Source organism: Schistocerca americana, chromosome 3 (genome assembly GCF_021461395.2).
Source record: "Schistocerca americana isolate TAMUIC-IGC-003095 chromosome 3, iqSchAmer2.1, whole genome shotgun sequence".
Lineage (NCBI taxonomy): Eukaryota > Metazoa > Arthropoda > Insecta > Orthoptera > Acrididae > Schistocerca > Schistocerca americana.
Window position 1 is genome coordinate 406,999,323 of NC_060121.1, and position 19,279 is coordinate 407,018,601.

A 19,279-nucleotide genomic window follows, 5' to 3' on the forward strand; every position below is an offset into this window, starting at 1 on the left:
TGTATTCACCTTTGGTTCACCAGCAGACTGGTTGTTGGCAGTGCATCCTGATGAAACAGAGGTCAGCACGGTGAGGGTACCCATTGTGACATCGTCGAAGAAGAACGCTGAGGTGCAGAAGGGGAAGATTGTTTGCCTTTGTTTGACTGTTTACAATCTTGGTGTGACAGTCAAGTGCAGAAACAGATGTTGGCTGGCTAGATGTGCACAGAAAGTCATCTTGGGAACACTCCTTTTTAGATTTCCATCTTTCTTTTTGTGAGTCATGTCATTTAGCTGGAGCAGGTGAAGGTTTGTTGGTATGGTGTGCACCCATAGCAGGTGAATATGAGGGTGTGACCTTGGAGCTAGACAATTTCACAACTGTGGCAGTAAACTGGAAGTTGCAATTCTGTATAGCCATGTCCTTCACAGGTCAGGGTGAAACAAGAACTACACTGTAATTGCCAGAGGGTGGTGTACAAGCTCTCATATGGTACAACCAACTACTCCACAACATATAACACCCAGCAGAAGACATTTGGAGGTTGGAAAAAGAGACACAGGCATGGTTTCATGGCAAGACATCAAGCACCACAACTGTCCTGTTCACATCTGTCAATTGCAGACAATTGTAGTTGACCTGTGGGATGAAGGCTAGTGCCGTACCCAGGTCGAGGTCATTTCCCACCCTGTCACAGTTATTTTCAGGTGCCGTACAGAAGTACCAGCCGCTCACCTACCTTCAGGTAAACTAAATGGATGTGACCATCTAAGGAAGTGAGTTCACCACAGATTCTCAAAATCTCCAAGGATGATGGTCACCAAGATGTCAGGTACTCTCATTGACATCACTGTCGATGCCCAACGTGCCCAGGCACCAGTTGACTCTGGGACTTCCCTTTCTGTAATGCGGAATGCTAACCATTGACAGCTATAGAAGCTGTTACATTATATGGAAACAACTATGGTGAAAGTCGCAACCTTGAAGTACGTCTAGTCAACAGAACATTTTTTGCAGGAATAACTATAGACGACAGAACACTTCCTTCCAAATTTGTCATTTTAAAAGAATGTAGTCATGGTGTTATTCTCAGATGGGTCTGCTTGCAGGCATCACAAGTAGTCATATACTGTGGAAGACAAGAGCTCCAGACTGATGAATCTTTCCAACAAGCACCCACAAAACACAAATTGCTCTGAGCAGTTGTTTGTTATTGAGGATGATGATGTCCCACCATTGTAAACAAGATTAGTTCAAGTCATCAGTCGATATGCACAGTTTACCTGTCATGCTTTTGTCAATTGTGAAAAGTTACACAGGCTCAAAAAAGTAATCTACATGCCAGCAGCAACCGTAACCATCGTAGATGGACAAGAAGAACTTTGGATCACTAATTTTCATGAGCCTTTACAAATCATCCTGAAAGGTTATGTCACTGGTGAAGATTGCTGCTCCATTTCCCCAGAGACAATACATGGGAGGAAGCTACTGACAATAGAATCTGGTCTGAACAAGAGACAATATCAGTGAGAGATAGATACTATGTCTCAGTTTTTAGGTGCTTTCACATGATGGGTGCAGAACAGACAGAACAAGCTGCCGTGGTGAAACACGCTGCCGTGGTGAAACATATCAACACTTTGGATCATCCATCGATTAGCCACCACTACTATAGAGTGCTGCTGTCTAAACAATGGATAATGTGGGAGGAAGTGGAGAAGATGCTGCAAGACATCACTTATACCTTCAGGGAGTCCTTAGTCCTCTCCTGTGGCTCTTGTGAAGAAGGATGGCACATGGCGTTCCTGTGTCGACTACTGATGACTAACAAAATCATGAAGAAAAATGTATCTCCATTGCCTCACAGTGAGGACACCCTAGACTGCTTGAAAGAAACTAAGAATTTTTCAACAAATCAAGAAAGAGCGCCTTGCAGCTGTTTGGACCATCAACACAGTCTGGGTGTATTTACTAGGCAAATCATTCACTGTTGTGATGGAGCAAAAATCTCTATACTGGCTTACTAGCCTGAAGGATCCATTAGGTCCACTGACACGATGGGGACTGAGGCTTCAGGAGTGAGATATCACAGTGGTATATGAAAGCGGATGCAAACACAAGGACATCAACTACTTTTGAGGAAATCCTTTGGCAGAATGCAGCAGTGTGGCTGAAATCTCAGGCATCCCTGCATTAAATGACATTACTATTGAAAAGAGCGAAGATCCAGCACTGGTGAAAATGATAGGACCCTTGGAGGAGGAGGAACAACCAAAGGAAAATTCCAATTAATGGATGAAGCATTGTGTAAGAGTAATTATGATCTGATAGGATGGAAATAGTTGCTTATCATCCCAATTCATCTAGGGGAGTTGCACTGAGTATTGTGATGATGTCCCAACCTCTGGTCAACTTGGATTTGTGAAGACTCCAGGCACAGTCAGACACAGGAATCACTGGCCGTGTGTCTATTGATTCATTAGACGCTATGTCAGTGACTTTAAGAAAGACCAATAATGAAAGCAATTACCTCTGGGTCCCCTGATACTAATCCCACCTGCAGCAGCACCTTTCCACTAAATTGGTATCAATCTCTTTGTAAGGTTCCTGAAGTCAACAAATTAAAATCAATGGATAATGGTCTGCACTGACTATTGCACCCACTACACTGTCACAAATCCTGTACTGACTGCCAAAGCTCCAGAAATAGCAAATTTCTTTGCAGATGTCATTATTTGGAAGCAATGAGCACCCTGTGCATTGCTCTCTGATTGTGGAAAATTTTACCAGTTGAGACTAGTATCAGAGGTAATTTCACATTGTTACATCACCCACAGAATGACAACTGCCTACCATCCACAGATGAATGGCATCACAGATATGCTATTAATGTATGTTAATGTCAAACAGAGAGATTGGAATATAACACTGTCCATCATGGCACTCACATTCAACACAGTACAGCTTCACACTATTCTTTCTGCTCCACAGTCACCAGGCTGAAAGAACAATGGATACATTGTTCCCATTTCAACTGGATGATATTCCAGATGACTGAATGAAACAACTCAATACCAGCCCTGATGAAGCCCAGCAGCTGGCTTGCATAATGATCCTGGATGCCCAGACAAAAAACAGAGAGTACTATAATACAAAGCAATGGCCAGTGAGATACAGCTTGAGAGATCTTTCAGGGGTTTTTATGCCCATGTGGAAAGAGGGACTATCAGAAAAGTTGCTAAAGCACTATTTTGAGCTGTATCGGATCCTCCGGCACTTACTGGACACTACACATGAAGCCTAGGGTTATGAACTTTCATAAAAAAGATAAAAGCATAAAAATGTCCTCCATATTCTCTGTATGAAGTCCTACTATGGTCTGAAGGTGTAGGTCGACAATGGGATGTACAAGGAAACTGAAGACCCACTGAACAATCATAAAGCTTGAATGGGAGAGGCTACCTTTAATGTAACAATGTGACAAGAATGTTGAGAATCCACCTGTGCCTTCATGCAGAGGAACACTGGCAAGAATTAGATCAAGGGTGATGCAACAAGAACTCCTGAAACAGTGGATCACTGTTACTCCAGGAGAGCTAGGCTGCAAGCTCTGGTGCAAGAAGGGTGGCATAATGATTAGCATCGCTGGCTGGCATTCTGCGGATCACCAGTTTAAACCCAACCAACAGAAATTATTTGTTAATTAATATTTATCATTTCTGGAAGGTTCTTTAAGTATCTCACTTATCTTTGTACATACTGGAATAACCAATGTTTCTATCAAGAGCTGCACTCTCCATCCACATGGGCAGCTTTATCTACCTGTAAACTTGTGGCAATAATAAACACACATTCAGTGCTACATGTTTTATTAATAAATGACCTTGCCTTTGTATCTGAACTGCATTGTTTTTTTTTGACATGACAGTATCATACTACTGTAGAATTAGTGAGCCGACAGAGGAAATAGCTACATATTCCAAAAATTGAGTTAAATCCTGGGCTCTTCAGTTTAATAAATGTTGTATTGGACAACTTTTTGATTATTGTGCCATGACAGTGGCTCAAGAAACAAATTTACATGCCATCAGGAGGAAGTATCTTAAGCTACATGATGCAGATGATCCACTCACTCAGTATATCCTTCTCCATTTTCGTCACAGACTTAACCTGTCCCATCAGACACAGGCCTACTGTGACAGCAGCCATGCCATACACTAGTTCTGCTGCAATTGCTATAAAGCATTTTATATTGGCATGACCACTGACTAGCAATCAACCCAAATGAATGTCCATCGCTAAATTGTGACCAAAACCAGAGTTGACCCCAGTGGCAAAGCATGCAGCTGAGCACAACACGATAGATTTCAAAGGCTTCACAATCCATGCCATCTGGATCCTTCCCATTCCCACTCAATACCACTTTTTCTGAACTATGTAAATTCGAGCTGTGCTTGCAACACACCTTTTGTTTGCCTATTCATCCTGGCCCCAATCTCCGCTGCCCCCCCCCCCCCCCCCCACCTCCTCCCTGCCCAATAGCTGCTTCCTCCATAACCTTAATCCTGCACCCACAATTCTTCCTTGTAGTCTCCCCTTCCTCTGTTCTGTGACCCCTTTCCAAAACACTCCACACCGGTATCATGTACTGTACGAATTCACCTGTGCTTGGTGTCTGTGTCACATTCCTGTCCCAAGGATCTGCTGGTTCCCGCTAAACTATAAGACCCATTTTCCCAAACCTCCCTCTGACCCATTCATTAGCTCCTTTCTCCAATCTCCCACTTCACCCTGTTCAATTTGCAAAACTGCAGTCCCCACATTGTGTATCCTACCAGCACCATGAAGCTGAACATACAGGATGTTCCTCCTTAGTGTCACTAGGTGCATTTTCTTTTGTGTGTCAGCAGACACTTGCAATTTTGATTTTGCTGTGTGTAGCACGAGTCAGCCCAAGCAAATACTGCATGCCATGTCTTTCATGTAAGATCCAGTGTCAATGGAAAGTTCCGTTTTGTTTCCCGATACAAACAAAATTATTTTTTATGAGGAATTTTATGTGGCCATTCAGTAGGGTGGTCAAAAATTAATCTAGTGTGATATTTGTTTTATTGATATGTATTAACAGGAACAGTAAAACACCAAGAATAACCAGTACTCCAGCAGTAACAGCATCACCCTTGACTGTGCTGCCTGCTATCACCGTACAGCATCACTGCCCATTTGCCTCATGCAACTCCTTATGTTGAATCTCAATACTGATCAGGATACAAAATCTACTACATCTGCATTCATGTGGGCAATCAGTGAGAAAAAATTGATTCTTTTAGGAAACTGCTCAAAGACATGAACTGAAATTATGTAAGCAGTGCTCATGATGTGGATGAAAAATACTGAACATTATTAATAAATATCCTTGTCTTATTTAGAAAACTGTTTTCCCCAAAATATAACCTAGATTAAATCAAGTCTTTTTTGTAGACATTAATTCTGAAGGAGTAAATGGATCTATTAACATAAAAGGGTAACTGTATTCATCAGTTAGAAACAGCTCTGGTATTGATGCTGTTGCTCATTACTAGGGTTACTGCAAAACATTGAAGAAAGTGATATAGCCATTGCAGCAAATGCATTACAAGACAAAGATGGTCTCATCAGGTAGCAAAATAAAGATAACTTAGGGTATAGTGAAGGAGAAGCATGGTGGAACCAGAGATGAGAAGGAGTAGGATATGATTACGTAGGCTTTCCCGGCGTAATAAGTCTTGAAAGTCTCTTCGGGTTTGCTGCCAGATCCTAAAATCAACTTGACTCGATATTTCGGCGATCCAACTGTTCGCCATCTTCAGGAGAATGCTGCTTATGCTGATGAGTCCCGCTGAGAAATGATGCCAGGTTGCAAATCGACGTCCTATATAGGCCACCGTTCAGTACACGGCGCATGCGCTGCCCATCACGGTTTCTGCCTTCCACAACAGGGAGGTGGCGCCGCCCTTAGTTCTCAGTGGGACTCATCAGCATAAGCAGCATTTTCCTGAAGATGGCGAACAGTTGGATCACCGAAATATCGAGTCAAGTTGATTTTAGGATCCGGCAGCAAACCCAAAGAGACTTTCAAGGAGTAGGATAGCTTGAAATGATACATTAGTAACATGTGTGCAATGTTGGATAATTTTTTAACTAGCATTTCATGTTACTGAAAACATGGGGTTGTCAGGTAGATTAAGAAGTTGCAAAACAAAGTAGGAAATTAAGGAGATGGGACTTAGATAAGCTGAAAGAACCAGAGGTTGTTGAGAATTTCAGAAGAAGCATTAGGCAAGAGTTGATTGGAACAGGAGAAAGGAATACAATAGAAGACAGATGGGTAGCTTTAGGAGATGAAATAGTGAAGGCAGCAGCAATGGTTGAAATAGGTAATCAGACAAAGCCTAGTAGAAATCCTTGGATAAAACAAGAGATATTGAAGTTAACTACTAAAAGTGGAAAATGTACAAATGCAACAAATGAAGCAGGCAAAAGGGAAGACAAGGACTGAGATTGACGGGATATGCAAAATGGCTAAACAGCAATGACTAGAGGCCAAATGGAAGGCTGCTGAAGCATGCATAATGGGAGGGAAGATAGTTGCTGCCTATAGAAAATCTAGAAACCTTTGAAGAAAGGAGAAGCATCTGTATGAATATCAATAGCTCAGATAGAAAAACAGTACTAAGAAAAGAAGAGAAAGTTGAAATGTGGAAGCAATATATAGAAGGTCTATTTAAGGGGAATAAACTTGAGGACAATATTATAGAACAAGAAGAAGTAGATGAAGATGGAATGGGAGATATGATGCAACATGAAGAATTTAACAGAGAACTGAAAAACATAAATGGGCACAAGGACAGTGGAGTAGACAACATTCCCTCATAAATACTGAGATCCTTGGGAGAGCCAGTCATGGAAAAATAATTCCATCTGATATGCAATATATATGCGACAGGCAACAGACTCTTAGATTTCAGGAAAAATGTAATAATTTCAATGACGATCTAGAAAAGCAAAAAAAGGGTAATGAAATGGAATCAAATTAAATCATGTGATACTGAGGAAAAGGGATGAGGATACGAGACACTAATAATAGTAGACGAGTTCTGCTATTTGCATAACTAAATAACTGATGACAGCCAGTGCAGAGATGATACAAAATGCACACTGGCATTAGCCAGAAAAATGTTTCTGAAGAAGATACATCTGTTAACATTTGATATAAATATAAGTGTCAGAAAGTCTTTTTCTGAAGGAATTTACATACATACATACATTAATACTTGTTCAATAGATCATGAATATGACATTTCGTAATGATGTGGAACATGTCACTTTCTTTACACAAAACAGCTAATTTTTTTAATAGATACTAATTCACATCTAAAAATTCATTTATTGAGTAGAAGGAGTTGTCATTCAGAAATTCTTTTAATCTGTTTTTAAATGTTTGTTGGTTATCTGTCAGATTTTTAATGCTATTTGGCAAATGACTTAAGATTGTTGGGGAAGCATAACTCACTCCTTTCTGTGCGAAAGTCAAATCTAACCCTGAATAGTGAAGATCATCCTTTCTCCTAGTGTTGTAGCCATGCACTTCACTGTAATTTTTGAATTGGGCTGGATTATTAATGTTGTGGATTGGCAAGACAGCCAATCCACTATAAGGAAGCCGAAAGGCACGCGTTTAAGCTCACGCAGGCTGGCGTGAGGTCTGGAACAGGACAAGGAATTTATAGTAGCAAAAATAGTACATAGCTGCTGGAATACTTAACTTTAATCCATAATTGGTGAACATTGCTCTTGACGGTACATGTTTTACAGCATCAATAGTAACTGGTAATGGCGCCTTGCTAGGTCGTAGCAAATGACGTAGCTGAAGGCTATGCCAACTATCGCCTCGGCAAATGAGAGCGCGATTTGTCAGTGAACCATCGCTAGCAAAGTCGGCTGTACAACTGGGGCGAGTGCTAGGAAGACTCCTAGACCTGCCGTGTGGCGGCGCTCGGTCTGCAATCACTGATAGTGCGACACGCGGGTCCGACGTATACTAACGGACCGCGGCCAATTTAAAGGCTACCACCTAGCAAGTGTGGTGTCTGGCGGTGACACCACAATTAATAACAAATTTCATAAGTGAATACATGTATTGCAAAGGTACTGTGACTATCCTGAGTTCCTTAAATACATGTCTGCAAGCTGATCTTGGGTAGGCTCCAGCTGTTATTCAGATTACACGTTTTTGTGCAGTGAATACTTTTCTCTTAATGATGAATTACCGCAAAATGTGATGCCATATGAAAGCAGCAAATGAAAATAGGCATACTAGCCTAATTTACTGATATGTTTATACCCAAAATTTTCAGTAACCCTAATAGCATATGTAGCTGAACCTAACCATTTCAGCAGATCATCAATGTGTTTCTTCCAATTAAATTTCTCATCAATGCACACACCCAGAAATTTTGAATATTCTGCCTTAGCAACAGACTTCTGTTCATAGGCTATGTTTATCAATGGTGTTAGGCCATATACTGTACAGAATTATACATACTGTGTTTTCTCAAAATTTAGTGAGACTACATTTGCAGAGAACCACTTAATATTTTTCTGAAAGACATTATTTACAATTTCCTCAGATGATTCTTGTTTGTTGGGCATGATTACTATACCTCTATCATTAGCAAAAAGAACTAGTTTTGCACCTTCATGAATATAGAGTCGCAAGTCATTAACACATATTAAGAACAATAAGGGACCCCACACTGAACCCTGTAGGACACCATTCTTGATACCTCCCCAATTAGAGGACTCTGTTGATTTTTGCAGACTACCTGTACTGTTAAGTTCAACCTTCTGCATTCTTCCAGTTAAATACGAATTAAAGCATTTGTGCATTGCCTCACTCATACCACAAAACATAAGCTTATCTAGAAGAATTTCGTGACTGCCACAATCAAAAGCCTTTGAGAGACCACAAAATATCCCAGTGAGTGATGTTTGGTTATTCAGTGCATTTAATATTTGATCAGTGAAAGTATATATAGCATTTTCCGTTGAAAAACTTTTCTGAAAATGGAACTGACATTTTGTTAGTAATTCATTTTTTACAAATAAGTGATGCTACTCTTGAATAAATTACTTTTTCAAGAATTTGGATAAAGGTGTAAGAAGTGAGATTGGGTGGTAGTTGTTACCATCAGACTTATCCCCTTTTTTATGCAATAGTTTAACAAGAGTGTATTTCAGTCTGTCTCGAAAAATGCTGTTTCATTGTGTTACTACATATATGGTTGAGAATAGTACTTATCTGTTGGAAACAAGCTTTTAGTACTCTGTCAGAAATGTGATCAATTCCATGTGAGCTTTTCTTTTGAGTGAATTTATTGTATTCCTAATTTCAGTAGGAGAGGTGGGTTGAATCTCAGTTTTATCAAATTGCATAGGTATTGCCTCTTCTATATACTGCCTTGCATGTTCTAATGAACAGCTGACTCCTATTTTCTCTTCAACACTTAAAAAAATGATTATTAAAAATGTTTTCTACTTCTGACTTCTCGTTATCAAACTTTTCATTTAGCTTGATAAAAATACAGTCTTCCTGTGCTCTGCTTGCCCTGTTTCCTTTTTAACAATATTCCAAATTGTTTTAATTTTATTATCAGATGTGCTAATCAGATTTAATGCACATACTTCTTGACTTTTTAATAACTTTCCTTAATACAGTGCAGTAGTTTTTATAATGTTTCACTGTTTCTGGATAATTACTCCTCCTAGCTATAAGATACATTTCCCTTTTCTGTTTAAAAGATATTTTTTATACCTTTAGTAAGTCATGGCTTTTTAGATGGTTTCTTACAATTATATTAAACTGTTTTCTTAGGGAAACCGTTTTCAAATATTCTCACAAAGGTATCATGAAATAGGTTAAATTTTAAATTAGCATCAGGTTCTTCATACACCTCATCCCAATCTGACTGTTGCAAGCTTTCCCTAAAATTTTCAATTGTTAAATCTTTAACTGAATGCACTATTTTGAAGGACTCTTTTGCATTGCTGTACGGAGCTATGCCATACACTGTAACTAGCTGTGCATCATGATCAGACAGACCATTCTTAACAGAAAAAGTTTTTATTTGATTAAATTTATCTTGGCAGTTGCTGCAGAAACACTGTTTCCACATACGCTATCCACTGACTGTACACGTCATCTGGTTTTTCTGATGTTGTTCATAAGGCCAAAGAGGTATTTTTTAGACACATCATGGCAGATATCCTTCAAGCCAACAGTTGGCTTTGTAGGTGGTGCATACGGCATGATGCCAAGAAACAAATATGCCATATAGACATGGCACAGATAATTCATGATAATGTAAATATGTATAGTATTATCTCTCAGTATGGATTCATCTACTAGGATTATTCACAAGTTGATTGGTGGTACCGTAAAAAAGCTGATTGGAGATATCATGCATCTCTTCACACAGTTTTTGAAAAATAGATCTACTCATGCCTGTGTGTGTGTAACTGAAAATGGCAGCATCCATGAGGAACTATTAACATTGAGCAGATCAGTTTTCCACTACATGTCTATCCACATGTCATACATCATTTAATTATGCAGGGTGTTTGAAAAATACTTTAACAAACTTTGGGATAGGTTCCTTATACCTGCAGTATCAACCACTATCCAGTCAGCCACACTTTCAAATGAAATGTGCCACCAGTTACCCCATCACATTTTCTACAGTTGCCACCACAGCATGAGGGTGCTCCCATGAATGATTATGCCACCGCCAATGAGATGGAAGCACCTCTCACTGGATGAGCGTCTGTCCACAGTTTCTTGCCTTATACAAGCTCAAGCAGATGAGCAGCAAAAGGTGCCAGAACCTAAAGAAGGAATTCAGCTGCTGTCTCCGCCCTTTCGATAGTTCAAGACAAAGGAAACATGGAAAGAACACATAACATACCTGCATCAACATTACAGTGTTTGCTGCACTGGCACAAGGCGAATCACACTGCTCCAGCTAAACACTAAGAGAAGTCATGTGTCAAATGCTATGTCACCTGTGATCAGAAGAATTGCTTCTTCAGGCAAGCTGAGTGCAATTTTAGTCATCACACGGGACTTACAAAACTGGTCTGCCAGCAAAAGACTAGAAAACCATCCTCTGTTCCACGCAGGACAAATGTAAAGCAGGAATACATGGAAATGAACATTATTTCATGTTCAGATTCTGTGCTTCCTCCTGCTCAAAACTCAGACAAGTAAAGATGCAGAAAATGCACACACACATTTTTAACGTAAATGCCACACTCTTCAAAAAAAGCACTCCTCTTCTCAAAATTCACAAAAGTGCTCTAGTGCACAGATGGAAACAGAACAATTTTTCACAGCACATAATTGACAATTGTATACAAAGAATACACCACAAATTGTGGATTACTTTCAAATTTGTAACCAGTCACTAGTTTTTAAACTAGACACTGGAGCTTCATTTTCGTTGCTAAACCTAGGTACACATGAAAAAATTGGCCACCCACTTTTGCAAACATCAAGTCTGAATCTCATCACCTATTAACAGTTTCAGCATTTCAGTCCTTGGAATATGCTGCTTACCTGCAAAATACAAAACCACAACCAAGGAAGTCCCTTTCACTGTAGTCCACTCATGCATGAGCCCAATCTGGGACCACTGTTCCAATGACCATGTACTGTGTTCTTGACTCCAGGCTTTACAGGCTCTCCTGTGACCAGGGTTCAGTGGAATGCACCTTGCAGGTCTCCGGGCAAATAAACCATGTCTGTTCAGTCATCTGTAGACTGTGTGTCTGGAGACAACTGTTCCAGTGGCTGTGGTAAGGTCCCAAGCAAGGCTACCTGCAGTACTCTGTGGCCATCTGCAGGCACTGATGGTGAGATATCAGTCTTCTTGTGGTACTGTACACTGTGGACGTCTCGTACTGCAGTGCCTGGACACATTTCCTGTCAACTGGAATCGTTGCCATAATCTTGAGATCACACTATGTGGCACATGGAGGGCCCATGCTACGACCTGCTGTGTTTAACCAGTCTCCAGTCGCCCTAGTATTCTACCCCTCATAACGTCATCAATATGTGTTCTTTGAGCCATTTTCAACAAATAGTCACCATTAGCATGTCTGAAAATGTATGGACACTTACTCGCTGCACCGTACTCTGACATGCACCAACACACCTCTGTGTATATGGACTGCTGCCAGCACCACCGCACGACAACCGCAGGTCAAATGCAGGGCATGGTCATACCCCCAGGTGATTTAAACCCGCAAACCATCCACCAGAGCGTTGTTTCACCATGTATCAGCATTATCCTTAATTTATGGGCATGAGTGTAGTTAAGTAACACAGACAAACATCAGACATACAACATTTAAGACAGAACAAAATTTACCTTATCATCACCCATTGTCTTTTTATATTTGTGCAGTTTATGGACTGTGGTTGGCCAGCCTTGGAAAACAAAGACAGGAACAAGGTCAATTGAAAACTTCATCTCTGGTTGTGTAGCATGTTCTACATTGAGGGTAATAGCTGGCCCTGAATAAGATCTGGCAATCTGAAAGAGAAATGGATACTTTGTGCTGAAATGTGGAGAAATTAAAAATGATAGAGAAAAATATTGTTCATAGTAAAACTTTACATTATTTTTACATAATCTTGAAAGTAAAAGTTGTTATCTGTCATAACATACTCACCAGTAAGCCACAGATACATAGATAATCCAATCAAACATCAGACTGTTCATTTAGAAATCTATGATATCAGCTCTACACAGAATATGAAATATACCATTTTCGACTCTAATGATAATTTGCTTTTCACAATAGTGAATCAGTCATCCTGTATTTCAATTTCTAGGAAAGAGTTAATATGTAAGTGTGGCCATAAGACAGTTGCATCATGAATGTTATATCCAGTCTTACTTAAACTATGTACAATTTGCCATTGAAATGCCCTTGTATTTATTGTAAGTTTAAATTGAAACCTGTACAATTTGACACGTTCCATATCCTTGTGATTGACTCACTAACTGGATCTACGGAACAAGAAATAAATAAATAAATAAATAAATCCAGCAACTCAGACCAAAACAGACATCTGGTCATTAGTCTATGGGAGATGCGTACAGTTTACCTGCAGGCAGCGATGCTTTGTCAATTTGCAGCCATTACTACATAATGGGTTCCCCTAACCAGAACATGGGGCTTAGGTTGCACTCCTGTGCACACTGAGTATTTTTGCAGAAGTTTCTGGGGTGACCTAAGTGTCAAAGGATTTCCCATAATGTCAGTATGGTACAGCACCTTATGTTGTTTCTTTGAAAAGCAACATTTTTACATTTGTGTTACTGTGGACTTCTTTGAAAAGTGACATGTTTACATTTCCAAGACTTGAGAATGTTGACTTACGAAGTATGTTGTTAAGTGGGGATGGCAAATAGCATGTACCTTTCATTCCAGCAACCAGATGAGCTGATTTTTGAGTGCAATCAAACACCAACAATGTTTAAATAGTAGTGCAAGGGTATAGAATAATTAACTCTAGCTTGCAAGTTAAAGTGATTCTGATGACCATTACTTAAACAATTTAGGAACTTAATAGTGAAGGACATTGATCTGATTATGTCAATGAAATATTTTCTTTGCTAACTATGGGGTAATAGCCTGTATAATAGAATCAAGAACACTGTATATTGTCTGAAGCATTGTGATGAGAACAGTAAGTATTCTGCTTTGAGCATACAAGTGGAAGGAACAGTCTCACAATGTTTTGCTAGGATAAAGCAGTCAATGAGCAAGATCCACATCACAAGCTACAGAGCACCACCCAGCTATCACTAAGGTATACCTCCATATGGTAAATCATGCAGGATTCAAATATACGAAAATTTACTAAGAAAATTGTTAAAAAAGTTGACTTACAAGGAAGGCAATACATCTATAATGGCTAACCTCACTCTTATTTACGCTTTCTAATGTTATTGAGAAAGTCATATGCACTAAACTAATAAAATTTCAGAGTCAACACAATCTAACATTAAAGAATCAGAACAGCTTTATGGAAACCAAGCCATCATCATTAGCTGCAGCACACAATTAATTGACTAGAAAATAATTGCAATGCAGAATGGGTATTTTGTAACTGGAGTGCTCCTTCATCTTGATAAAAGTATTTGATTATGTTGTATAATCATATTACTTGACAAGCTACGGAAGCTTAGATTGGAGGAGCTGGCTATAAATTGATAAAATTGTATATGAGTAATAGGAGATATTTCTAGGGTGAGTGTTTGGAGCACATAGAAATATGAAGAGGATATGTTGCTACTTGGCTCACAGAGGAGACACTGAGTGGTAGATACTACACACACAAACACACTACCCAACCCTGCTAGATCATTACTCACCTCAGCCTCAATAGCAGCCAGGCCTTAGCGCCTAGAGATGACAGCAACCATGTGCATATGATTTTGTTTGTGTGAATGTGAGTGAATTTTGCGTCCTCCCTGATGAAGGAATTACTACAATAGCTAAATAGTGTCTAGCAGTCTTTTTCTCTGTATCTGTCTGCCACTCAGTGTCTCCTCACTATGGTGAGGAGCAATCTGTCCTTTTCATAATGTTTACGTCATATTTATATTGTCTTGTTACTAGTCATTTGCCTTTATAATGCACATTACTACTTGCCATGTGGCTGACTGAACCTTTCAGTCCCTGAATACAGATAAATTATACAAATAGTGGCTAATGAGATATGTTTTAATTTTCTTCTGAACTGATAGGGATTCTCAGTTTCTTGGTTTATATTAGATAAGAACTTATTGAATATCTTAACACCAGAGCATATAACTTCTTTCTGAACCCTGTATAAGAGGGCAAAGTTTACATGAAAATTACTGTTTTTCTTGTATTGACATTGTGAATAGCACAGTTCAAAACAATCTTTATTATCAGTAACAGAAACTAGTAAAAAATAAATATCAGTAACTGAGTGTAAAAATGCTTCTACTTTACACACTATTCTCACTGCTCGCTTTAACAGAACAAATACTTTCTTAATTTTAGGCACAGAAAATAATTCTGTAAGACAACAGGGAAAGGAAGTATGTAACACTCTCATCTTTAGGTCAACACAATGAGAGCTATTTCTAGGTGCATTACACACTGAACTCAATTTTAACTTGTTATCCAGATGGACTGCAAGGAATTTTAAACTTCGTGCTCCATTCATTGTATTACCATTAATGTCTATTTCTTGAGATGAAAGGTCATTATTTTTGGTTGAAACTGCACAATATGAATCTTTGTGAGATCAAGACTTTAAACTGTTAGCTGTGAACCACTTGTAGCCCTGTTCAGCTGTAACCTGAGCTGCATCTGTGAGATTGAGTTTGCTCTCTTGATCAGTAGGCTTTTGTTGTCATCATCAAATAATACAGTTTTTGAACTACCCTTTACAACAACTGGATGGTCATGTACTTAAGTTAGAAACAAGAATGGGCCCAGTATTAATCCCAGTGGTACTCCACACACAATATGTTACTCCATTATTAGGTTATTTTCACACTCAAGGTACATTTTGTAACAAAGCACACGGATGCTTTCCAGCTGTTATGTCCTCTGCCACCAAACTTCCCAGGCATGAACATTATTAAGGATATCTGGGATGCCTTGCAACAAGCTGTTCAGAAGAAATCTCCATCCCCATCATTCTCTTAGCGATTTATGTACAGCCCTGCAGGATTCATGGTATCAATTCCCTCCAGCACTAATTCAAACATTAGTCGAGTCCATGCCATGTCATATTGTGGCACTTCTGTAAGCTCGCGAGGGCCCTACACAACATTAGGCAGGTGTATCGCTTTCTCAGGCTCTTCAGTGTATATTTTAGAGTATAACGTACCTTAGAAAAAACATTTGTCTGTATGCCACAAACAGCTCAATACGCAAGTATGGAACCAGGGCAAGTCACTACTTACATCTCAACAGAAAAAACAAAACAGTGTTGTAGCAACAATGATTACCAATGTACAAAGGACAACTAAAACATGCAGAACATATATATGTTCAATAAACTAGATAAAAAAATCAGTAGTGTCATATCTCAATGAGGACCTTCACACTTTCAGCACAGGGCAGGAACATGCAGAGGAACTATGGCTCAAGTTATGTAGTTGACCAGAGCCTTGATAGGTATGTACCCAGTAGAACAGTCAATAATAGGAGCGGACCTCCAAGGTATACAGTCACTGCAAAGAAACTTTTAAACAAACAGAGATTACTGCATAATAGGTGTAAAACAAACTGTAGATAGAGAAATGCTGAATGACACACGTGTGCCGTCAAGAGAGCAATGCGCGATGCCTTCAATGATTACTGTAGCAGAATACTATCAAAAGATCTTTCACACACCAATTACTTTGGAAATATGTAAAGGCTGTTAGTGGAACTAAAGTTAAGTGTCCAGTCCCTAGCGAATGAGGCACGAGCTGAAATTGAGGGTAGCAAAGGTAAACCTGAAATTCTTAACTCCATTTCCAAGTTTTCCTTTACACACAAGACCTGGGAGAACTGCTCCAATTTAATCCTCATACCACTGAAAAGATGACTGAAATATGAATTAGTGTCAGTGGTGTTGAGGAACAGCTGAAATCATTAAAATTGAACAAAGCTCCATGGCCTGACTGAATCCCTGTCAGATTCTATACCGAATTTGCAGCTGAGTTAGCCCCTCTTTTAACTGTAATCTATCATAGATCCCTGAAGAAAAACCTGTGCCCAGTTCTTCAAAAAAAGCACAGGTCACATCCATGTACGAGCAGGGTAGTAGAACTGATCCACAAAACTACTGATCAACATACTTGACATCAATTTGTTGTACAGTCTTAGAACATATTCTGAGCTAAAACATAATGAGGTATCTTGAACACAATGACCTCCTCAGTGCCAACCAAGATGGATTCCATAAATCAATTATATGCAACCCAACTCACACTTTTCTCACATGACATAATGAAAGCTTTGGATCAAGGCGGTCAGGTTGATTTCTGAAAAGCATTTGACTCAGCACCAAACCTGTGCTTACTTTCAGAAGTACAGTCATATGGGGTATCAAGCGAAATTTGTGACTGGATTGAAGACTTCTGGTAGAGAGGATGCAGCATGTTATCTTGGTGTCATCGTCAGATATATAAGTAATTTGGGTGTGTCCAGAGAAGTGTGCTGGGACCCTTGCTGTTCATGTTGTATATTAATGACCTTGCAGGCAGTATTAATCATCAGGCTTTTTGCAGTGATGCAGTTATCTATAATTAAATACTGTCTGAAAGAAGCTGCATAAATATTCGGTCAGTTCTTAATAGGATTTCAAAGTAGTGCAAAGATTGGCAACTTGCTCACAATGGTCAGAAATGTAAAATTGTGCACTTCAAAAACAAAACAAAAAAAGTAGTATCCTATGACTGTAACATTAACGAGTCACACTCTGTAGGTCTATAAAATGGAATGATCACAGAGGCTCAGTTGTCAGTGAAGCAGGTGGCGGACGTGAGTTTACTGGTAAAATACTGGGGAAGTGCAATCAGTCAACAACGAAGATTGCCTACAAATCACTTGTGTGACACATCCTAGAATATTGTTCAATTGTATGGGACCATATCGATAAACTATCAATTAATTGATAGTATCCGCACTGTCATCACTATTGGTAGTCTGGTTGAACTATCAATAGTCCTGTCATTTAATTTTTTTTTAATCGGTGCCTGAAAAATTTTCATTTCCTGTTACCTCCATGGTGTTTGGAGTGCAGAGGGAAAGTAGATTGTATGGAGGTATTTAACCAACAACAAATACGGTGGCACCTTGCCCAGTCTAAGTTGTTTATAAAGTATGTTGTTATCAGATTGGTCACTGTGGGAGAGGGGTTGTGAAAGAGGAAATTTTCTTGTTTGTCTTCCAGTGACGACAACTCACGGTCATGCACATCTCGTACTGATCAGATGCTTATGGTAAAAACAACACACGTAAATAATGAACCGAGTGAGATGGCACAGTGGTTAGCACACTGGACTTTCATTTGGGAGGACGATGGATCAAACCCGCATCTGCCCATTCTGATTTAGATTTTCCATGATTTCCCTAGATCACTTCAGGCAAATGCCAGGATGGTTTCTTCAAAAGGGCACTGCCAATTTCCTTCCCCATCCTTCCCTAATCCGAGCTAGTGCTCCATCTCTAATGACCTTGTTGTTGATGGGCATTAAACACTAATCTCAAATAAATAACTAGATTTTGTGGAAGTGCATTATACTGATTTTCTTCTTCAAATGTGAGAGCTTACTTGCTTGTACCAAGGAATACAACTGTAAGTAAGGCTGCTCTAACACAACACAGTTCATAGAGGGAAAAAAATGATATTTTAAATATTTGTTAAGTGTTTCTGATTGTACTGTATAATGTATTTTAAAATAAATACAATTATTGTTATTATTAATTAAACACATCTTCTACTGTCCTCTTTTGTTTCCGATTCCTCATTGTACTTACAAGTGTTTTCAGTTGTACTTGTCAATGTGTACAGTTTGAAAACACACAACACTGACACAATCCTAATGCCCCTGCATCACTTCTGCTTTTGCAGAAGCACAAATATCATTCATGTGTTGGTTGCCCATGCTGTGGTCAACTGACGGACCTTGTTCCTTCAAGGACACACCAGCTCCCACAAAACTAAATATGGTGTAAGCACAACCTGTAGAGTGTCAAGTTTTTTTTATTTGTATGGTGGCTGGACATAATCATTAAAATATACAGCTGTACTTACATACTGTCTGCTGTCACAGCATTGCATTGCATATTCATAAGTAATTTGGGTAAAATGTGAATGTTTTAGTGGATGTGAGACAAATCTAATCTCTTCTTGCCAAGAGTTGACTGTGAATGTCCAGAAATGTTTCTGCAAAACTCCAAATCCTGTAGGTGTTTCTTCAGCTCTTGCACATTAATGCTGAAACCCCTTGTTTGAAAGTTGTGCAGCTGGTGAATAAGCTCACTATTATTATTTTTTTCTCAGTTTTTCAAGTTTATGCCATTCTGCAACCTGATTATTAATTTTTCGAGTGTCATGAGGAAGAATTCTGTCTCTAAAGATTCTAGCTCTAAGGGGTATTATAAGAGGTGACCTCCATGTGACAACAATGGCTTCTCCATCACTCATTTCAT

General features: G+C 39.2%; 1 protein-coding gene across 1 annotated transcript in view; it reads right to left on the bottom strand.

Moving 5' to 3' along the window:
- Window positions 1-19,279, bottom strand: part of LOC124605222 (cyclic GMP-AMP synthase-like) — a 207,608-nt gene that overhangs the window by 100,169 nt on the left and 88,160 nt on the right. Inside the window, exon 6 of the mRNA XM_047136771.1 lies at window positions 12,451-12,615. Within this exon, the coding sequence (XP_046992727.1) occupies window positions 12,451-12,615 (165 nt within the window). The remainder of the gene's footprint in view (window positions 1-12,450; window positions 12,616-19,279) is intronic.